The sequence below is a fragment of the Rhineura floridana genome, chromosome 3 (genome assembly GCF_030035675.1).
Source record: "Rhineura floridana isolate rRhiFlo1 chromosome 3, rRhiFlo1.hap2, whole genome shotgun sequence".
NCBI lineage: Eukaryota > Metazoa > Chordata > Lepidosauria > Squamata > Rhineuridae > Rhineura > Rhineura floridana.
The window spans coordinates 210,002,423-210,025,948 of NC_084482.1; the positions used below are offsets into that span (position 1 = coordinate 210,002,423).

General features: G+C 46.1%; 1 protein-coding gene across 1 annotated transcript; it reads left to right on the plus strand.

Annotated features, from left to right (window-relative positions):
- Positions 1–177: 177 nt before the first annotated feature.
- On the plus strand, positions 178–21,860 carry LOC133381418 (zinc finger protein 436-like). Its single transcript, XM_061620519.1, has 10 exons — positions 178–602; positions 7,131–7,208; positions 8,940–9,143; positions 11,029–11,167; positions 13,157–13,189; positions 13,307–13,425; positions 15,011–15,137; positions 18,548–18,643; positions 19,346–19,447; positions 20,386–21,860. Exons 2-10 carry the CDS (start codon positions 7,131–7,133, stop codon positions 21,603–21,605), a joined length of 2,118 nt encoding a protein of 705 aa, XP_061476503.1. The 5' UTR covers positions 178–602; the 3' UTR covers positions 21,606–21,860.
- Positions 21,861–23,526: the final 1,666 nt, after the last annotated feature.

Here is a 23,526-nt window from a genome sequence, read left to right on the forward strand (position 1 = left end):
GGCATTCGTTTGGCCACTGTGATAACAGGACGCTGGGCTCTGATGGGCCACTGGCCCGATCCAGTAGCCAGGACTCTCCTTACGCCGATGCCCGCAAGAGGGCTCTGGGGACCCCGGAGAGAGCGGGGGGGGGGAGCGGCACGCACGCGCGCGCTCTCCACCGCGGTCTCTCTGCTGGCGGGCGGAGCTTCTCCCGGCGGCGCCCAATCGCCGCAGAGGCTGGAAGGAAGGAGGCACATCAAAGAGAGAGGGGAGATCAAAGTCCTTCTTGGCGGCTCCTTCTGCGCGGAGACAAAAGCAGGGCAGGGAGAGGGCGAGCAGCTGGAACAGCTGGACTGAGGGGGGGGACAGTTTTTGCTCGCCCCCACACGCAGCCAGGGTACCTGCCTGGGGGCGGGTCTGGGCTAGACCCCCCCAATAGGCGCGGAAGGGCTGCCTCAAGATGGGGGAAGCCCCTTTGGGACAAGGCAGCCATTGAGCGGCTTGACCTCCTTCAAACAAACCGCCCCTGCTCCATCCTTTTAGGCCTCCTCTGCCAGCCGCCTAAGGCGTCATTCGAGACCGGGGGAGTAGAGGGGGCGGCCACCCCGGAAGCTGCTCGGGTAAGCGAGGTTTGGACCGAGGTGATGCATTTGCGCTTGCCGCCCCTTTGGATGCCTTTTCTCGTTTGCTACGTTTTGAACCCTCCCCTTTTTGGGGGGGGAGGGAGGGGAGGGAGGGCGGAGCGAGCCTGCCACTGTTCTTATGCTCTTTATTTTTAATTTTTATCTTTTGAGTCCTTTCAGTATCACTCCCCCATATATCTATGCCTATATATACATGTATGTTTGTATGTATATGTATGCATACAGTAGGGCCCCGCCTTTCGGCGTTCCGCTTCTCGGCGTTCCACTAATACGGCGGTTTTCAATTATATCCATGTTCATTATGTTTGGCGGTTGTTCCGCTTTTTTGGCGTTTTTGCGGCATGATGCACAGAGCCTGGAAAAGTTACTTTTTTAAACTACAGTAGGGCTGATGGGAGTTGTAGTTCAAAAAAGTAACTTTTCCAAGCTCTGACGACACACTCAGCAGCTGAGTCCGAGAAGGGCGTCAGGCGCCATTTTATTGTCGGTGATTCAGTCTGTTTACAGCATTTGTCCTCTGCATCTCTCTGTATTCTGGCAATTTTCCAAACTTTCAAAAGTTAAGGTTATTATATTATATTATATTATACAATACTATTTATATATCTGTATATAAATATATATATATAAATATATTAATTGCAATGGCATCTCAGTGTAGTACTAGTGATAAAAAAAGGAGTCGCAAGCCTCTTACTTTAAGTGCCAAGTTAGAAATGATTAAACTGAGTGAGCAAGGCCTGTCCATGGCTGAGATAGGCCGACAGCTAGGCTTGGCTCGCCAAACAGTTAGTACAATTGTGAACGCTAAGGAGAAAGTGTTGAAGGAAATTAAAAGTGCTACACCAGTGAACACTAAAGTTATAAGAAAACGTGATAGCCTTATTGCTGACATGGAAAAAATTTTAGTGGTGTGGATCAAAGATCAAACCAGTCACAACGTGCCTTTAAGCCGAGCCATCATCCAGGGCAAGGCCTTAAGTCTCTTCAATGCTATGAAGGCTAAGAGAGGCGAGGAAGCTGCTAAGGATAAATTCGAAGCTAGCAGAGGCTGGTTTAATAGGTTTAAGGAAAGAAGCCGTCTCTACACCATCAAAGTGAAGGGTGAAGCAGCTAGTCCTGATGCAGTAGCTGCAGAAAGTTATCCACGTGAACTTTCAAAGATCATCGAAGATGGTGGATATACTAAGCAGCAGATTTTCAACGTGGATGAAACGGGCCTATATTGGAAGAAGATGCCGTCTAGGACTTTTATTGCTAAAGAGGAGAAGTCAATGCCTGGCTTCAAAGCTGCAAAAGACAGGCTAACTCTCTTGTTAGGGGCTAACGCAGCTGGTGATTGCAAGTTAAAACCTATGATGATTTATCACTCAGAAAATCCTAGGGCCCTAAAGAACTATGCAAAAGCTAGCCTCCCTGTTTATTATAAATCCAATTCAAAAGCATGGATGACTGGCGATCTTTTCTCAAATTGGTTCACGGACTATTTTAAGCCTACAGTTGAGGCTTACTGCAAGGAAAAGAACATTCCTTTTAAGATTTTACTTCTTGCAGACAATGCCCCTGGCCATCCTAAAGCTCTAATTGGTTTGTACAAGGAGATAAATGTTATTTTTCTACCTGCAAATATAACTTCATTGCTGCAGCCTATGGACCAAGGTGTAATTGCAGCGTTTAAATCCTATTACCTAAGAAGAACTTTTGCTAAGGCTATAAATGTCTTAGACAGCGATACAGTAGCTGGGCAAAGAGAAAATAAATTAAAAGCATTTTGGAAAGGCTTCACGATTTTGGATGGTATAAAAACTATTAGAGATGCGTGGGAGGAAGTTAAAGAAACAACATTGAAAGGTGTTTGGAAGAAGCTAATTCCCACACTTATGGACGATTTTGAAGGCTTTGAGAATCCAGTGGAGGAAGTCACTACAAATGTTATGGAAATGGCAAGGGAATTAGAATTGGAAGTCGAGCCTGAGGATGTTGCAGAATTGCTTGTATCTCATGACAAGACCCTAACAGATGAAGATCTTCTTCTGACTGAAGAGCAAAGAAGGATGTTTTGCGAAGAGGAGTCCCATCCTGATGATAGTCCTGCTGCGCCTAGAGAAATGACAACCAAGGAATTGGAAGAAGCTATCAACTGTATAGAAACAGGGATGGCAGCTTTTGAAAGGATTGATCCAAATTTCGAAAGAAGTTCTAAAGTGAGTGCAAGCCTTCTAAATGCTATTGCATGCTATAAAGAAATTCTAAGGGAAAGGAGACGGGAATTCATGAGGCACAGTTCATTGCTTTCCTACTTTAAGAAAGTACCATTGCAACCTTCAACAGCAACAGCTAGCCTTGAACAATCTTCAGCGTCAACATTGGAGCTGGACGCGGCGGTGCGGAGAATCACAGTCCAAGGAAGCTCCTTCTCTAACCTTTGCGTGCGCAGGAATAACACCTGCATCAGCCCCAACCTGCTCCTCAGCGCCGTGCCAGGAGACCCAGCAAGAATAGAAGCGCTGCAGCCAACACTCAAATATTTTAAGGTAAGCAATGTGTGAACTGTATACTGTATTCATTTTACTTTCGTATCTTTTTTTTAGGCCTAGCTCTATTGCGTATTGTGTAAACATGTTATCAGGCATTCGCAAGTGGGGAAAAAGGCTATGTTCCACTTTTTGGCAATTTTCACTTTTCGGCGGGGGTCTGGAACCTAACCCGCCGTATGAGTGGGACCCTACTGTATTATATTTTATGTATTTTAATCGTACTTTATGTATTTTAATTTACTGTAATGTTTTCTGTTTTTATTGTGTATAGTTTTATTATGTATGTGTGTGATTTTATTGTAAGCCACCTGGAGTGCCCTATTGTAGGGTAGAAGGGCGGGATAGAAATATTTTAAAGAAATAAAATAAATAAATAGTGGCAAATCCGGAAGCAAAGGGTTCCTTCAGGATAGTCACAGCCACGCCCCCTTCCAAGATTAAACAACCTTCAAGATTATAGAATAATCTGGCCAGACTTGAATCCTGATTTCTGCTTCTCCATGGCTGGGTCACCTTCTTTTGCTCTGATTGGTTCCAATCAGCAGGCAAGGACAAGCAAGCTAATTAGAAGACTCTTCTCAGTGGCTAATATATACTCCTTTCATGCTGATTGGCTCATAGGCTGCTGGAAGCATAGGGACCACCCTGGGACCTGGCCCTCAAAAAAGTAAGGGATGAAACCCCTCCGAGACCCTAGACGGCTACACCCCAGCTAGGAATGTCCCCTTTCTAAAACTGTGGAGAAATGCTGCCAGTTACTGGAGGCAGTATTGAGCTGGATGGCCTGACAGTATAAGGTAGCTTGCTTAGCCCTCTGGGCGCTCTCAGAGGCACTCTCATTGTCAATATATCACACGTTCTAGTGCTGATCCCTGGCATTCAAAGCAAATTCTGGGTGTGTGGAGTCCCAATATGATAGCCAACATGGTGCCCGCTAGATGTTGCTGGGCTACAACTCCCATCATCCTCTCCAACCTATAGGAATGATCAGGGTGGTGGTGGTATGCTTCTGGAAACCGCAGGAGAGGAAAGTGCTCTTGTCCTGAGGTCCTGCTTGTGGGCCATCTGGTTGGCCACTGTGAGGACAGGATGCTGGACTAGATAGGCCAAATATTGTTGTTATGTGCCTTCAAGTCGATTACGACTTATGGCGACCCTATGAATAGGGTTTTCATGAGGCTGAGAGGCAGTGACTGGCCCAAAGTCACCCAGTGAGCTTCATGGCTGTGTCGGGATTCAAACCCTGGTTTCCCAGGTCGTAGTCCAACACCTTAACCACTATACCACACTGGTTCTTATTACATTCTTATGTCTTCCTCCTTCTGAAACCTTGGAGAGCCACTGCCAGTCAGTGTAAGCAGCACTGAGCTAAATGGACGAATGTTCTGACTCTGGATAAGGCAGCTTCCTGTGTTCAAATGTGTTCAAATGAATAGGCTTCCAAAAAGGGTTGGGGATGGTATAGGATCAAAGAACTTGGTAAGGGTAGTTTATTTAAAAAGGGCCAGAGCACTGCAGGTATATTTTCAGAACCTGGTATCCTTGTTGTTACATGCCTTCAAGTCGATTTTGACTTATGGCGACCCTATGAATCACTGGCCTCCAAGAGCATCTGTCATGAACCACCCTGTTCAGATCTTGTAAGTTCAGGTCTGTGGCTTCCTTTATGGAATCAATCCATCTCTTGTTTGGCCTTCCTCTTTTTCTTCGCCCTTCTGTTTTTCCCAGCATTATTGTCTTTTCTAGGGAATCATGTCTTCTCATTATGTGTCCAAAGTATGATAGCCTCAGTTTCATCATTTTAGCTTCTAGGGATAGGTCTGGTTTAATTTATTCTAACACCCAATTATTTGTCTTTTTCACAGTCCATGGTATGCGCAAAGCTCTCCTCCAACGACACATTTCAAATTAGTTAATTTTTCTCTCATCTGCTTTTTTCACTGTCCAACTTTCACATCCATACATAGAGATTGGGAATACCATGGTCTGAATGATCCTGACTTTGGTGTTCAGTGATACATCTTTGCATTTGAGGACCTTTTCTAGTTCTCTCACAGCTGCCTTCCGCTTTCCTACCCACCTTCTGATTTCTTGACTATTGTCTCCATTTTGGTTAATGACTGTGCCAAGGTATTGATAATCCTCTTTAAAGTTACATAAATCTTCTGTTGTCATTACTTTAGTCTTTTTGTGCTTTCCTCTTTAACTTTCATCAGCATTCATTTTAAATCATTACTGGTTTCTGCTAGTGGTATGGTATTGTCTGCATATCTTAAATTATTTGTATTTCTCCCTCCAATTTTCACACCTCCTTCATATTGGTCCAATCCTGCTTTCCGTATGATATGTTCTGCGTATAAATTAAACAAATAGGGTGATAAAATACACCCCTGTCTCCAGGGCCCGCTCCAGGCATGCAAACGTGCAGCCCCCCACGCCCCCCTATTGTCTCCTGTCTTTTACCATTGCCCGTAATAAAGATGGTGGCCGCGGTTTCACTAAGGGGATGACGCCTCCGCCGCCACCTTTGTTGATGGCACAAGTGCGGGCTATGTACGCGCATCTCTGCCATCAGCTAAGATGGCGGCAGCGGCTTCAGTACCTTAGGGAAGCTGCAGCTGCCATCTTCATTAAGGGCAATGCTAAAAGGCAGGAGACAGGTAGGTGGGCAAGGGAATGGCGGGCAGGTGGAAGCTCCTACCCTGTGATCTGCAGATGGTGCCGCAGATGGCAGATGGGGAACGGAGAGCCCCTCAGGGGCTCCTGTAGTTCTGGGGCCCCGGGCCAGTGCTCCACCTGGCCGCCCTTTAGAACCGGCCCTGCCTGTCTCACACCCTTCCTGATTGGGAACCAATCAGTTTCTCCATATTCTGTCCTTACAGTAGCTTCTCATCCAGAGTATAGGTTGCACATCAGGACAATCAGATGCTGTGGCACCCCCATTTCTTTAAAGCATTCCATATTTTTTCATGATCTACACAGTCAAAGGCTTTGCTGTAGTCTATAAAGCACAGGGTGATTTTTTTCTGAAATTCCTTGCTCCGTTCCATTATCCAACTTATGTTTGTGATATGATCTCTGGTGCCTCTTCCCTTTCTAAATCCAGCTTGGACATCTGGCATTTCTCGCTGCATATATGGTAAGAGCCGTTGTTGTAGAATCTTGAGCATTATGCTAGCAGTTAATAAAATGTTAGACTGCGGACAATGATGTGGGTGGGTGTGGCTTTTTAGTGGGCACTGTGGATTACTGAATACCAGTTGCTGGGAATCGCAGGCGGGAAGAGTGTTGCTCTTGTGCCCCGGTCCTGCTTGCAACTTTCCCATTGGGTCCTGTAGTAGACCACTGTGAGAACAGGATGCTGGACTATATGGGCCATTGGTCTCATCAAGCAGCCAGACTCTACTTACGTTGTTAGCCAAGGTCCTTAAAGGACTCGGTTAATCAACCCATGTCACAAATTTGCATCAAACTGGCAGAGGCTAATGTGCATGTCTAGATACAAAATGCATATTTTGGAGTAAATTGAGATGGTGGGTGGTTGGGGGTCTCATCGGCCTTGCGCTTTTCAGAAAGCCCAGCTACCTGTGAGCAAAGTAAATATATATTATTTATTTAACCATTTTTTTTATCCCAGCTCTTCAGTCAAAAAGGGCTTCCAGATCAGCTTATAGATATCAGTTCCTGCTCTCAGGCGTACAGTCTAAAAGATACAGCACAAAAGGAAAGAGGGGTTGGAAAGGAAGAGGAAAACAAGCAAGCTCAGGCAAGCATTAGATCTTTGTACCCGAGTTCTAGTAATGGAATGATTTAGAGAGGAGAAATGAAACATTTGCCCCTTGTTCTTTCTGGGAGGGACACACTGCACCTTTAACCACTATGTGACAGGCAGAACTACATCAGGAGAAGCCTTTCCCTCTTGCTGTACCTCCATGCTGAGCAGTATTGCTTATTTCCCTTTGAACAGATGTGGGAGACTCTGCCTTGTCCAGGAAGACCAAGAGAAGATGCTGATAAGGAGCAAAGGATGAGTGAGGAACTGCTGGTAGGCCCTTTGTTCTGCCTCCATCTCCTTTATATTTTGGAAAGTTTGTTTGTTTGCTATGCATTTGGACACCTTTTAAGCTATTGTAACCAAATGTAGCATGAGGACTCCTGAGATGGAGGATCTTGTCTATGTCTGGATACTATCAGACGCCACTTTGAATCAAGATGGCGGAGCAAACCTTTCAAAATTGTGCTGGTTTTAACCACTGATTTCAAAACTGCACAGATTTTTGAGGGTTCTTAAAACTCCTGAACAATACCCCGTACAAGGCAGCTTAACAATATATTTTGTAAAGTTGTTTGTTTTGCATTTGGACACCTCTTAAGATATTGTTATCAACTTTGGCATGATGGTTCCTGAGATCAAGGACCAGGTTTTCATCCATGTTTGGATGCTATTGGACACCATTTTGAATCAAGATGGCAGATGGAATCATTAAAAACTGCACTTTAGGAGGGGGTCTAGATACAAAATGCAGATCTCAGAGAGAATTCCTGAGCAACTCTGGATACAAGGCTGCTTATGCATAATTGAAGTCTTGTTTGAAAATAACAATCCATAACATTTTTTTATATAATGCTTTATTTAAGTCCCTGCAAAGAGACCCAGTCTGGTGTAGTGGTCAGAGTGTTGGACTACGACCTGGGAGACCAGGATCCGAATCCCCACACAGCCATGAAGCTCCCTGGGTGACCTAAAGTGCCTGCAGAGACACGTTTGAGCTGGCAAGCCTCATGCAGAAGCATTTGCTGCACTATTTGTTATTGATAGACCAACTAATGTCAAAACAGACTTCTAAGCAGTTTACAAAGGACAAAAACCAACTGTGTGATAATTAAAAAGTGCAATAATGAAAAAGTGCAATAAAACATTGCTAATTTACTGCTCTGAATCCTTTTTAAAGGTATCTCTGGTGATGCCATTTTGAGTATTTAAAGCTCTTTCACAGAAATGTCTAAGCCAGCCTTCCTTAGCCTTTGGGTCCCCAGATGTTGCTGGACTACAGTTCCCATAATTCCTGATTATTGGCCAGGCTGGCTGGGGCTGATGGGAGTGTAGTCCAGTGACATCTGGGGGCCCAAAGGTTGGACAAGACTAGTCTAAGCAACAGGTCTGAGAGGAGCTAAGTGTGGAATTTGGCACTTTTACACGAGCCACATAATGTTTGTCTGCGCTTGTGAGAAATTGATCTTTTAATGTGGCAGCAACTGTTCTCTGGGACTCCCTGCCCATTGATACCAGGCAGGCATCTTCGCTGTATTGTTTTTGACGCCTGCTGAAAACTTTCTTCTTTAGGCCAGCCTTCCTAGACACGTCACTTTATTATATATGTTTGTTTTTGAAAAACATTGATTTTGGGTTATATTCAGCTGCTCAGAGCAGACCCATTGAAATGAATGAACCTACGTTAGCCATGTCCATTAATTTCAACGGGCCTATTCTGAGTTGGACTAGCACTGACACAAACCTTTACCTATGTTTGGATAATTTTATTGCCTCTGGTTTTTAGTCATATTGTCCTATGATGTAAATCTCTTTAGGATATTTTTTAATGTCAGTTTAATCTATTTTAGGATTGACCAGACCAGCCTTCGCTATCCGGGTGTCCTCCAGGGGCCTCATGGGAGTTGTAGTCCAGAACATCTGGAGGACACACGGTTGGCGAAGGCTATTGTTGGTGGGACGTTGTTTCTTCAAGCCACATTTCATTCTCCTGTTCGATCGCAGAGGAGGACAGCCGTGGAGAGGGAGAAAATTGTCCAGGAATGGGAGGATCTTTGTGGATTTCTGGAAGAGCAGAAGCAGCACTTGATGAGGTGGCTCGAAGGCCTGGCCAGGGATATTGGCAGGAGAAGGGAGGAGAGCCCATCTGCAGAGATCCATCTGCGTAGCAAAGTGGGAGGTGTGAAGGAGCAATTTGAATGCCTGCAGGTGAGGCTTGGCTAATCCAGTTGGCTAATTGGGGGAGGGCTGTAGTTCACTGGGCAGAGTGTCTGCTTTGCATGTGGAAAGCTGCAGGTTCAATCCCTGGCATCTCCAGGTAGGGCTGGGAATGTCTCCTGCCTTGAATCATGGAGAGCCGCTGCCAGTCAGTGTAGACAATACTGAGATAGATGGACTAGTGGCTTGACTTGGTGTAAGGCGGCTTCTTATGTTCCAGTTAGAAAATTGGGGGGGGGCTAGCTCATGTATTAGTTTCCTATGGCAACCCCCCCCAACAAACCCTATTTTGGGGGGCATTTTTGGCATTGAGCCACGGTCAACCCCCTTGGGATTACATGCCAGTGAGGGCTTGGCCAAAGTGTAAAAGTGCCCGGGGTGTGTGTGAGTGGAAGTACAACCCCCCCCCCTTTTTGGCACAGGAGCAGGGGTCCTATTGGGTGGTTAACAACTTTTTTTAAAAAAGCTTAAAATAGACCAAGAAATTTATGTATTTATATATATATGTATGAGAGAGTCTTATGGGGGGGAACAGGTTTTTTTAAAGGGGGGGCAGATACACGCTGACAGCCACAGGTTAGTCCTCCCTGACTTAAAGGGTTGTATCTTTGTCTATGTCTAAGGAAGGCCGCATGTTAGGAGAGCCTGGGTATGAGCCATAAGACTGACTTGGGCATCTGTGTAACCCTTTGTTTGTCTCTGGATGAAGAGAGACTGAATATAAAACAAGCGCCATAGAAGGGCCGGCCCCACCACTGGGCAGAGCGAAGCGGCTGTCTTGGGAAGCTCATTCGGGATGTTACGAAATGGCAGCAAATTGTTGTTTGGTTATTAATAATGTTCCCGCCCTGGATCCCTTCGGGAAGAAAGGCAGGATACAAATTCGATGAACAAATAAATGTTATCTTTGTTTTATCATCTATCAGTTCATTGTCTCATAATACCATTAAGCTTTGCACATCAATAAACCTGGTTTCAGTTACAGTTTTGAATTTGTGGTTTTCCTGTGGTCGTGCATTGCTCCCTGTTCCCCTGGGTTACTGCTGGGCAAATTCAACCAGGATTGAAGGATCCAATGAAGGTTAATGCACAGGCTGGAATTTGGCATGATGTACATGTGTCTGTGTGGTGTCGTGGCTAGAGTGTCAGACTGGAACTTGGGAGACCTGGGTATCAAATCCCCACTCGGCCACGAAGCTCACTGGGTGACCTTGGGCCAGCCACAGTCTCTCAGCCTAACCCGCCTCACGCAGTTGTTATGAGGATAAAAACAGGAGGGGGAGAACAGTGTTCGCACATCACCCTGAGCTCCTTGGAGGAAAGGTGTGATATAAATGTAATAAATAAATAAGCCCTGATTGGATTTCCTGATTAACGATCGTTACTATTTATTTATTGCTCCATCCCTGGTGTAGGCAGTTACCGAGTCAGATGGGCCAGTGGTATGACTCAGCAAGAGGCAGCTTCCTATGTGAGCCAAAACGGCTCCAAGCACAAGAGAAAGTTATCGGGCGGGTTGGAGGGAACCCCAAGGACTGCAGAAACTTTGGAGGGGAGAAAATGCCCTAGTGAGACCTGGATGTGCTCAGTGGCCATAGGATGCTGGCTGGCTGATTCACGGGGGGGAGGTACGACCTGAAAACCAAGGTGAAGTTCAAGGTGGGGGTGGGAATGGCGTGGAACAGTTCTAATCATGAATGGAAGCCCTCCACAATTTGTTGCACGAGCCACCTGTCTAACCCATTCAGTTGCCACAGCTGTGACTCTCAAGGCGTGTTACTCTCAAGGCCTGTTACTGTTGCTCTCAAGGCCTGTTACTGTCGAGGCCTGTTACTGTTACTCTCAAGGCCTCCCTCTTTTCCTCTCTTCCCTCTAGGCTCTCCGTAGCTCCAGCGGTAGGAAAGAGACTGCGTTTCCAGCAAGGCAAGGCTGCTTCCTGGAAGTGGAGCTGAGGCTTTGCCGTTTCTCTGAGAGGAGGAGCACCATCTTGGGGGAGGCACTGAACCGCTTCAAAGGTGAGCAGGAGCCTCGCGGAGTCTCTCCTGGGTGGGGAGACGCCCATAAAATCTCTAGCGATGACTGGGGTGGGGGGACGCGGCGCTTTGCACCCCCAGCAGGGCACTGGGCTCCACCCGCCCCAGTGCTGTGTCTACTTTTAATTCCTTGCCGCTGTCAACAAAAGTGGGGTTTTGGCAGGCCAGATCAGGCCCCAAACTGGAACATAGGATTCCAGTTTTTGCAGTATATGGAGTCAGACCATTGGTCTCTCTTGCTTAGTATTGTCTGTACTGATTGGCAGCAGCTCTCCGGGATTTCAGGCAGAGAGGCTTTCCCCACCCTACCTGGAGATGCTGAGGATTGAACCTGGGACCTTCTGCATGCAAAGCAGATGCCGTACCACTGAACCACAGCCCTTCCCCAAGAGGGGTATCTACCCTGTTTTCGAGGGCTGACACATTTTTGAGCCTTATTGAGATACCTGGAGGCCCATGAAGGTCACCTTGAGGTGACATCTGTAAAGGAGCACTAAATCCTGTATTGGTCTTCTCACTGGTAACAGTCATAGCTCAAACTAAGGCATAGTTAGGCACATTCCTGGTATATTTGTGTTTTAATCTGTTAGTAGTGATTATGATTTATTATGTTAGTTATTTTAGGTTATATTAATGTCTAAGACTTTTTAAAAAAAATGTTTTGTATTGTCTTAAATATGTAATTTGCTTTCTGTGTTGTTTATTGTTAATGTTAAGACGTTAATGTTTAAGATGACTTCTTTTAAATGTTTTGTATAGTGAACAAATGAATGAATGTATAATGAATGAAGTCTTTATTGTTCAGAGCCATAGGCTACCACAGTTAAACAGATATAAAAAGAAGACACAAAATACGGATTAAAAAAACAGATCATATTACAATAGAATGTTTGTATTGCTTTAAATGTGTAATTTGGTTTGATTTTTTTTTTTATCCCAACACTGTAAACCACTTAGAGGCTTCTTTTCAAGTAGGAAGCAGTATACAAATTAAGTAAAATAAATAGGCCTTGTCAGCATGTTTGTTTCCCATATTCCAGAGTCTAAACAGAGAAAGAGAGTCATTTCTGTCCTCAAGACAGACACTCAGGCCTGTTTAAGCCATGAGCCAGAGTTCCTTGACCCATATTTGATCCCATAACACTCTAGGGAAATTGCCTTCACCATGCAGAGAAAAGAAAGTCCTCCTTCACACAGGGCATAGCTGAACTACAGAATTCGCTCCCCTAAGAGGCAGTGACAGCCACCAACCTGGATGGCTTTAAGAAAGGATGAGGCACATTTGTGGGAGGATAAAGTTACCAGTTGCTGCTAGCCATGATGGCTGTGCTCTGCCTCCATGGTTAGAGGCAGCGTGTTTCTGAATACTAACTGCTGGAAACCACAGAAGGGGAGCGTGCTGTTGCACACAAGTCTCGCCTGCGGGCTTCCTATGGATGCTGGACTAGATGGGCCGTTGGCTTGATCCAGCAGGTTTTTCTCACATTCTTAGATTTATCCTGGACCATCCACACATCATTCTGCATTATTATGGCTATGTTCCCCCTCCACTGTCGGAGGCAGTAAATGCCTCTGAAGGCCATTTGCTGGGAATTACAAGTCAGACAGTATTGCAATTGCATTCAGGTCCTGCTTCCAGGTTTTGCAGAAGTAGCCTCTGGCTGGCCACTGTGAGAACAGGACGCTGGACTAGATGGCTCTTCCTATGCCCACAGACTCCACCCCACCCCCCCAAATGAACTAAGAAACACCCCTCAGCCACGAAGCTCGCAGCGTGACCTCAGGCACTTTGCTGTTTCTGAGCCTAACCTACCTCACAGGGGTATTGTAAGGATCAAATGGGGGGAGGGGGGAAGAGGAGATTCATATCTCTTGCCCTGCCCTGGGGTCCTTAGAGGATTGGTGGAATAAAATGTAAAAAATAAATTACATGCCTTTCTCTTGTTTTCCCTAACCTTGTTTGTTTTGTAGAGTCCCTGAAGATGGAGCTGGAAAACCTAACAGGTATGTCTTTGGCTCTGACAGGACCACAGGGGCAGTTTCATTTCAGTTTAAAACAGCTTGGGAGGATAATTGTTCTTAATGGGCCCCACTGAGCCCAACTCTTGAATTTCCTTGCAGCTTCTCCATTGCTTCCCAAGCCACCTCTTAAAGCCTCCAGAACTCCCACCTCGTTTGGCTTGGAAGCATTTCCTCTGAAGCAAGGTGAAATGGAAGCAGATATGGTACAGGTGGCTCAGGTAAGGGTGTTGTTTTGTCTTATGCTACTGGGCAACCAAAATTATCAAGGGGTTAGAATGACTCCCCTGTGAGGAAAGGATGCAGCGTTTGGGGCTTTTCAGTTTAGAGAAAAGGCAAGTCAGAACCGACATGATAGACCTGTATAAACTATGTATGGCATGGAGAAAGTGGATAGAGACATTTTTTTCTCCCTCTCTCATAAGAAGAACTCAGGGACATCTAGTGAATTTGAATTTTGATAGATTCGGGACAGACAAAAGGAAGTACTTTGATAAGAGCATGCTTATCAAATTGGCAGATGATACAAAATTGGGGGGCACAGCTAATACCATGAAAGACAGAAACAAAATTCAAAGGGATCTTGATAGGCTGGAGTGTTGAGCTGAAAACAACAGAATGAAATTCAACAGGGATAAATGCAAAGTTTTACACTTAGGAAAAAGAAACCAAATGCACAGTTATAAGATGGGTGATACTTGGCTCAGCAATACAACATGTGAGAAGGATCTTGGAATTGTCGTTGATCACAAGCTGAATATGAGCCAACAGTGTGATGTGGGTGCAAAAAAGGCAAATGCTATTTTAGGCTGCATTAACAGACGTATAGTTTCCAAATTGCGTGAAGTATAAGTTCCCCTCTATTCAGCACTGCTTAGGCCTCAACTTGAGTACTGCGTCCAGTTCTGGTCTCTGCACTTCAAGAAAGATGCAGACAAACTGGAACAGGTTCAGAGGAGGGTAACAAGGATGATCAGGGGACTGGAAAGAAAGCCCTATGAGGAGAGACTGAAAGAACTGGGCATGTTTAGCCTGGAGAAGATTAGACTGAGGGGAGATATGATAGCACTCTTCAAGTACATGAAAAGTTGTCACACAGAGGAGGGCCAGGATTTCTTTTCAATCATCCCAGAGTGCCCTTGCCCCCCTTCCTTTGCTCCTCAAAGCACACTCCTCTTCCCTCTTGGCCCCACCCCTTTAAAGTAAAACAAATCTTGACCAATAGGAGAACCCTCTGTTGTCAAAGAAAAAAAATACAAACTTTTGAACTTTTGGAATGATCAGGTGCCACTTCTTCATTACTCAATGGATACACCACTCCCACACATCTAAAATTAAACCTTGGGTCTCTCTACTATAACCTCGTTTCACAGTTCCTTTTTTCTTTTTCTTTTTTTTAAATAAAAATATAACACTTTTGTACAGGCAAGACACATAAATAAATAATTGATATTATAGCAGCATCCATAAGCTATATCTGCAGGCAAGGTTGGGCTGGGGCCAGTGAGGGGCCCCTCTGAGCTCCTGGGCCCTCAGCCAGTGCCCTTTATGGCCCACTGCTGGAGCTGGAGCTCCGCAGGATGCAGAATGCAAAGAAAGAGCTTGTCTGTTTCCCAAATCTTCTAAATATCACCCCAGCCTGGTTACCTGAGACTAGGGTTACCAACCGTACTCTTTTAGAGATGGTGCAACAGCATACTCTTACTTTTCACTTATTGAAGCCAAATGTACTCTTTTTGAAATGACATAATGATGGTAACCCTACCTGAGACTAACCATGAATGCTGATTTTTCTTCTTTCTCTAGAATCTGCTGATGTTTGAGGATGTGGCTATACATTTTACAGAGAGCGAGTGGGCCCTTCTGGATGGCCCTCAGAGAACTCTCTACAAGGATGTCATGCGAGAGAATTATGAGAATACAACCTCTCTGTGTAAGGCGCAGATCTGGGTTTTAAACCAGGGACTGGGGAACCTTTCTTGTATTAATTGACAAGGCCCTTAAAAATGTCGGTCCAGGATACCACCTGATCCCTTATATCCTGGCCCAATCACTGAGACCTTTGGGGGAGTTGTTTGGCGGCCCCACCTGGCTCAGATTTTCAGCTCATAACTGCTAGAAACCGCACATTCGGTGTGGTGGGCCCAAGCGTGAGAACTCCCTCCCACCTGAGATCCTATTGGTGGTATACCTTTAAACCAGTAGCATACCACTTTAAACAGTTGTGAGGAGATCCCTATTCTCTCCATAGAGCTACAATTTTCAGAGTGGTTTAACTCTCAGGAACTCTGAGAATTTTAGCTCTGTGAGGGGAAACAACAGACTACAGTTACCAGGATTCTTTGGGAGAAGCCATGACTGTTTAAAGTGCTATAATACTGCTTTAAACGTATCATGCAGATGGGATCTGAGGTTGGATGGGCAATTTACTTGCTGAACTTCAAGCGCATGACTAAGACTTTTTTGTTCCAGCAGGCATTTTAAGGTAGTGTTTGGGTTTATGATAACTGGGTATGGTTTTATTATTTTGTTTTTCTGGATGGTTTGTTTTTATGTCTGCTTAGAAATGCAAATGATTTAGCGATAAATACGTAAATATTTTTACTTCAGCTAGAGGGCCTCATTTCCTCCTGGCAACTTTGCAGGGGCCATATGGCCACTACAGGGGATGGCAGAATTTTTGGAGCCACTTTGCGTGCAGAAGCCATGGTCCACCCCTTGGATGTGGCCCTTGGTAAGTTGTCTAGACAGGATTGCGGCCCTCAGGGTGAAAAAAGATTCCCTGCTCCTGCTCTACAGTTACTGACAGAAGAGCAGAATCGTTGTTCATTGGTCAACGTTGCGATCTCAAGTTAAAGTTTATTTCTGTGCCACCTTTCAGTTAAGAAAGCACCCTCCCCCAAGGCAGCTCACAAAAGGTAATTCAACCCCCAAAATAAATAAAAACTTAGAAAACTAACAAAAGCAAAGGGGCACAAGAAATACACCAGAGAGAGAAGCAGCAGCTTTTCCTTCTAAGGGTCCCAGGCAGGTGGGGAGGGTGAGGGGGCAGGTGGGAAACTTGCCCCCTTGATGGTCTCCCCTGGAGCAGATCGCCCTTTCTCAAAAAGAGCTGGGGGCTCTGCATATCAGGGGTGGGGAAACTTTTCCAGCTCAAGGGTCGCATTCCCTTCTGTGCAACCTTCCGAGAACCATATGCCATTGGTGGGCGGGGCCAGAGACATAAGTGGGTGGAGCCATGGTTGTACATTTTACCTTTGTACGGTAGGCTAGTTTCTAGACACCCTCTCAAACTCCTCCCTATCCTCCTTCTAGGCAAGGAAGCGGCATGATCAGGGTTCAAGGGCATGTTCCACACTGGGGGTGCGAAGCAGAGCCAATAAGGAATGTGGCCAGTGGGGAGGGAGTGTGGCGGGAGAGTTCTGAAGGCCAAAGAGGGAGGCATGGAGGGCTGCATTTGGTCTGCAGACCTGAAGTTTCCCACCTGCCCTTGTTATATGCCTTCAAGTCGATGGAGACCCTATGAATCAGCGACTTCCAATAGCATCTGTTATACCACCCTGTTCAGATCTTGTAAGTTCAGGTCTGTGGCTTCCTTTATGGAATCAATCCATCTCTTGTTTGGCCTTCCTCTTTTGCTACTCCCTTCTGTTTTTCCAAACATTATTGTCTTTTCTAGTGAATCCTGTCTTCTCATGATGTGTCCAAAGTATGATAACCTCAGTTTCATCATTGTAGCTTCTAGTGAAAGTTCTGGGTTAATTTGCTCTAACACCCAATTATTTGTCTTTTTCACGGTCCATGGTATGCACAACGTTCTCCTTCAACACCACATTTCAAATGAGTTGATTTTTCTCTTACCCACGTTTTTCACTTAAATGTGTGCAAGCTTTTTTTAAAAAAAGAAATAAATCAGTGGTTCCCAACCTGGGGGCTGGGACCCCCAGGGGGGCTGCAAAGTAATCCAGAGGGGGCCGTGAACATTAAAGAAATGAATTATTTATTAATTTTTTAAAAAGTCTTCACTCCTACACTGTCTGCTTCCTGCTGGCGCTGCAGATGACACCTCCCCCTTGCTCCAAACAAGAGGGGAGGCCTTTTGCTGAAGCACCAGAGCATCTTGCAGGTGCACTAAGGGCAGGCATCTGCCTATAAAATACATGGCAGATGCCAAAGGAGGCTGAGGGTGGAGCTACCAGGAAGAAGAGGGGATTACTATCACTGATTCCCGTCTCCTTGCACTGCCGCTACTGGCGACGCCCTTGCTTAGAATGAGAGGAGAGGGCTTTTTGTGAAGCAAAAGAAACAAGCCTGCAAAGAAAGGCTGCTTTCCCCCTTCCTTCCTGGCAGCCAGCCTGCCTCCCTGAGGGGAGGGGGCACAAAAAAATGTCAGCTTATACAGGGGGTCCCGTGCTCATAAAGGTTGGGAACCACTGAAATTTATTTATTTATTTCATTAAATTTATAGACCGCCCCATAGCCGAAGCTCTCTGGGCGGTTCACAAGAACAAGAACAACATTAGAAATACATAAGCATATACAATATAAAAACACAATTTAAAAGTACAAAATATTAAGAATTAAAACACTTCCAATAAATGCAACCTACTTAAAATAATTAAAATGCCTGGGCGAAGAGGAAAGTTTTAACCTGGCGCCAAAAAGATAGTAACGTTGGCGCCAGGCGTATCTCCTCTGGGAGGGTGTTCCACAATTCGGGGGCCACCACTGAAAAAGCCCTTTTTCGTGTTGCCGCCCTCCGAGCTTCTCTATGGGTAGGCACTCGGAGGAGGGTCTTCGATGTTGAGCGTAGAGTACGGGCAGTTTCATATCGGGGGAGGCGTTCCAACAGGTATTTAAATCATTAAAAGACAGATTCACACATTGCTGCCTCTGGCAGGAGTGTGGGGAACCTTTTTTAGCCTGAGGGCCGCATTCCCTTCTGGACAGCCTCCAGGGGGACCACATGCCAATGCTGAGCGGGGCCAGAGGCAAAAGTGGGCAGAGCAATTAATATAAATGTTACTTCTCTACAACAGGTTAGTTTCTAGGACACATTCACGTACACCCCCTCCCCGTCTCCTTCCAGGTAAGCAAGTGTCATAATCAGAATTCAAGGGCACATTCCACCCAGGCAGAAATACTCAAGGGGTGTGTGTGAAGTAAGGCCAGTGAGGAATATGACCTGGGAAGAGGGTGTGTGGCCTGGGGAGAGTTCTGAGGGCCAGATAGGGAGACCTCGGGGGCCACATTTGGCCCCAGGCCTGAGGTTCCCCTGTTGTGCTGTCATCATAAATGACCTGCGATTTCCTCCTCTTCTCACCTGGCTTCCCTCCTGACCAGTTCTGGCCATCACTAAACCTGACGTGATCTCTCGGCTGGAACAAATGGATGAGCTGCAGGCAATGGATTTCCACAGTCCCGAGGAAAACATGAGAAGTATGTTGTTGAAATAGAATTTTGGGTGAAAATGGGAAAGATCCTGGGATGGGATCACGAACGGTGAAAGATCCTGGAATGAAGTGCGGCTTCCAGAGGGACTAAACTTGGTGTTTCTTCATCATGTGTCAGAGATACTGGCAAGGATCGTTAGGTTTTGTGGTTTCTTTGAAGTAAGGCCTCTTACCTCTATCCTCCATCCAGACAAGCAAGAGGCGCCAGCCAGACAGACAAAAGCGCTCATGGAGGGTGGGAAGCGGACCAGTGAGGGGTGTGGCCTGCAAAGAGTTCCAGGGTCCCCTGGCCTGTGGTTCTGCACCTCCCCGCAAGCGTTGCGCAAACATAATGGGATGAACGCTCAGTAAACTGGAAGCAACCTCTGCCTCTGGGGTTAGTAATATTATGGGGTTGGTGTAAATAGGATGACAAAATAATGTAGGTCAAGTGCTTTGAACTGAAGTATTAACTATACATTGAAGTGGGGGCTTTCCTACACTGGAGGCATTCAAGAGGCGCCTGGGCAGGCATCTGTCCGGTATGCTTTACTTGGGATTCCTGCACTGAGCATGGGGTTGAACTCGATGGCCTTATAGGTGCCTTCCAACTCTACTATTCTGTGATTCTGTGATATGAGTTGTTATTGGTACTGTGCCCAAAATTTGATGCCAGTGTGTCATCTCCTCAATTTTTTTCCTCTGTTAGTCATCGCAACCCCTGGTGCGTCTGCTTACACGGAGCAAGGGAATGATCTGTGGGCTGAGGATCTTCATAGGATGGAAGGAAATACTCTCAGTGAGCAAACAGGTGAGGTCCCTTAAGAATGTGGGTAGATCTGTGTCCTCAGAAGTTTGTGTTTAGCCACTATGGCTAATAGCTTGCTAGATATCTCCTCCCTGAATGGATCTAATAACTCTCTCTGTTTCTTATGTTCAGGTGCTAAGTGCCATTGCTAACATAGCCAACATGACAAAACACACACACAAGGGAGGTAAACAGCAGACTGGGGAGGGATCTCCAAGATTTGTGGAAGTCCCAAAGTCTTCTCTTTTTTTCTTCTTAAACCCTACGTGGAGGGACCAAGAAAGAGTCCAATCAGTGGCGTCACTAGGGTTGGTGTCACCCAGTGCGGCCCTCAGCGCCTTGTCTTCCGAGAGTGTGAGTGATCTCACGCGCATAGCGTGCGCGGCTTCGCGTAGCGCGCGGCCAAACAACAGAGCCCAGGAGCGCGCCGCCACCTCGCTGCTGCTGCCACCCGCCGCCGCCACCTTCTAACAGCCGAGGAAGGCAGCCAGCGCGGCACGCGAAGGCTCTCGTTGGAGCCTAGGAGGTGTGTGGGGGGGCGGCTCTGGGTGTCACTCCCGTCTGGTGGTGTCACCCGGTGCGGCCCGCACCTGCTGCACCGCCCCAGTGACGCCCCTGAGTCCAATGAGGAATGCGCAATCTCAGCAGCCACATACTGACGAATGACTGTTAAGTGCAATGGAAAACAAAGTAGAAGGGGAAATGGAATGGAGTATTGTAGAGAAGGCATGGCTGGCTGGCTGAAATAGGAGCGCTCCAGGCTGTGATATTTTGTTGCATGGCCCACCACTCCTCTTTTTAAAGCCATCAGAGCCAGTGACCATCCTTACTTGTCTACTCTTTCTGTTGTGTTTTCACTCCATTATTATTGACGTTGCCATCGCTGTGTGTATCTGATAACTGGATATGAGTCACATAGATGTGTATTCTCCTTATTCCAGGATTTGCTGAGAGACTGAGAGAGAACAAAGAGAAGGTTCTTCAACCAGAGAATTTTCAGCTGGTGGGGCCACACTGGACATTGCTGAGAAGTGCTGAAGAGACAATGTCCCAATCCCATGAAAAGAAGGAAGCCCCTGAGATTCTTCAAGGATCAGATAAGCCACAGAGAAACCACTCTGGGGAGCAGCCACCAGACTCAGTTATTTGCATGGGCAAGAATGTGGCTAATGCAAATACAGGGCAGCTGACCCAAGATGTTTGTTCTGTGTGTAGGAAGGGGTTTGACAACAGAGCAAGTCTGGTTAGACATCAGAGAATCCCCACAGGCGAGAAACCATACACTTGTGCGGATTGTGGGAAAAGCTTCAACAAGAGATCCAATCTTATTACCCATCAGAGAATCCACACAGGAGAGAAGCCGTACAGATGTGTAGATTGTGGGAAAAGCTTCAGCTTGAGCTCAAGCCTTGTCAGACACAAGAGGATCCACACTGGGGAGAAGCCCTACCAGTGCTCTGTCTGTGAGAGAAGCTTCAATCAGAAGCCTTCCCTCATTGTGCATGAGAGAACTCACAAGCGCGAGAAGCCGTACAAGTGTTCAGTGTGTGAAAAAAGCTACAGTCACATTACGAGCCTTATTGCTCACGAGAAAATCCACAGAGAAGAGAAGCCGTACAAATGTGTGGAGTGTGGGAAAAGGTTCAGCTTCAGATCACAGCTGATCACACATCAGAGAATCCATGTGGAAGAGAAGCTGTTCAAGTGTTCAATTTGTGAGAGAGGGTTCAGCCGGCCCTCGAGCCTCATTGTACATGAGAGAATCCACACAGGAGAGAAGCCCTACAAATGCACAGAGTGTGACAAGGGCTTCCCCTCAAACTCTAATTTGGTTAGACACCAGCTAACCCACATGGAAGAGAAGCCATGCGGATGTGCGGATTGTGGGAAAAGCTTCAGTCCAACTTCTGTTCTCCAGAGGTTCCATACTGGGGACAAACTGGTTAAGTGTGCAGACTGTGGAAACCAGATCAGCTTGAGTCCAAATGGTTTTTCAGAACAGTCACTTCCCAAACGGGAGAAAACCTTTGGTGGACAAAACGGCATTCAGCACAGTGATATTCAAGGTGTAGATTATGCAGCAGTGCACACAGAGGGCAGCGTTTTCAGAAAAAGTGCACCACCTCTACCTTATCAAATCCACTACATAGGATGGGAGTGAAATAAAGAGGTCATTGTTGCATGCTGCTCAGGGCTGTTTTGTAGTCCAAAACATCTGGAGGGCACCAGGTTGGTGAAGATTGTCTTGATATGCTTGGGGTATGTGTAAAACAAGCTATGTATCGTGGGTCCTATTGTAAATATATTTAATTTTCAGGAAAATATTCTTGGTAGATGAAAAAATGTTTTCTCCCTGGAGAAATCCAGTTTGGTCCATCTCTGTTCTGGAGTTATTAAAACTGCTGGGCAACTTCAATTCAATCTCTTCTTCTTCTGAAGAGAAGCTGCAGTCCTGAAGTGAGATGAATTTGAATGTACAGTCATTTAGAAGGACCCATTTTCTGTCTGTGTTATGTGAGTGTACACACGCACATGAACTCAGCTTGCCTTCTGCAAACATAGGTATACATTGCTGATTGCTATTGGAGACTTGCGCCCTCAGGGCTAGTTTTATTTTTATTTTATTATTTATTTATTACTTTTATATCCCACCTTTCCTCCAAGGAGCTCAAGGTGGCATACGTGGTTCTCCCCCGCCCCATCTTATCCTCCCAAAAACCCTGTGCGGAAGGTTAGGTAGAGAGAGAGAGTGACAGGCCCAAAGTCGCCTAGTGAGCTTCATGGCTGAGTGGAGATTTGAACCCTGGTCTCCCAGGTCATAGTCCAATACCCTACCCATTTACACCACACGGGCTCTCACCAAATATATTCAGATCTATGAAGAGGCAACGGAACCCCTTTAGTCCAGCACCAAATTCCTTGTAATTCCAACACTCAAGTGATATGTTTCTTTATTATTATATTTATTTATTTATTTAGATTTATATCCTGCTCTTCCTCCCAGTAGGAGCACAGGGTGGCGAGTAGTTACTTATGGGGCCAAACCCATGGGCAAGAGGGAGGCATTGGAAGGCTTTCAGGTAGGAGTGGGGAACTTTTATCAGCCTGAGGGGCGCATTCTCTTCTGGGCAGCTTTCTGAGGACCACATGCTAATGTGGGTGAGGCCACATGCAAACATGGGCAGAGCAACAAATGTAAATTTTATCTTTTGTACAGAAGGCTAGTTTCTGCACACACTCTTGACTTCCCTATCATCCATCCAAACAAAAGGCATGATTAGAGTTGAAGGACGCCGTCCAACCAGGTGTAGCGGGTGCAAAAGGAAGGCCATGAGAGGTGCAGCCTGGGAAGAGTTCCGAGGGCCGGGGAGAGAGGCCTGGAGGGCCTCATTTGACCCTTGGGCCTCAGTTTCCTCACCCGCTTTAGAGGAAAGCTGAGATTTCAGAGTGTTTTAAAACAAACAAGGACCAGGAAAACAAGAGGGTTTCCTTTCTACCCCATGTGACCCTTACAACATCTCTCTGAGGTAGGTTAGGCCCAGAGAGAGCGACAGGCCCAAGGTCGTGCTGTGAGCTTCATAGCTGAGCTATGTTACTCAGTTTGGGAAAGGGTGAATCTCTGTGCACAGGGAAGGCAATTGCCCCGGAGAGCAATGTAGTGGAATGGAAGCAAATGCAGGTTAAGAAACTCTGGTTTGTGGTGTAAGCGGGCCTGAATGTCTGTCTTGAGGGCAGAAATGACTCCCTCTTGCTCTGCCTGCACTCTGGAACGTGGGATGCAAAAATGCTGCCAAGACCTTAGTTTGAGCTAAGACAATGCACTGGTGCGAAAAAGGTACAGGATTGGATGTCCCATTACAGGTAGCAGTTCTGAGTGATCTTCACAGGCCTCCCATATATCTTGATAAGGCTTGAGAATGTGTCAGTCCTCTAAAACAGGTGGCTAACCCCTAGTTCAGGAGCCTGATTGTCTCTTTCCCCCCCCAAGCAATTATTTCCTAGGCCCTCACCCCAAATTTTGAAGGCAGTGGAAAAAAGGAGGAAAAAGTAGAAGAGTGTGTGAGAGAATGTGAGGTGGTCTC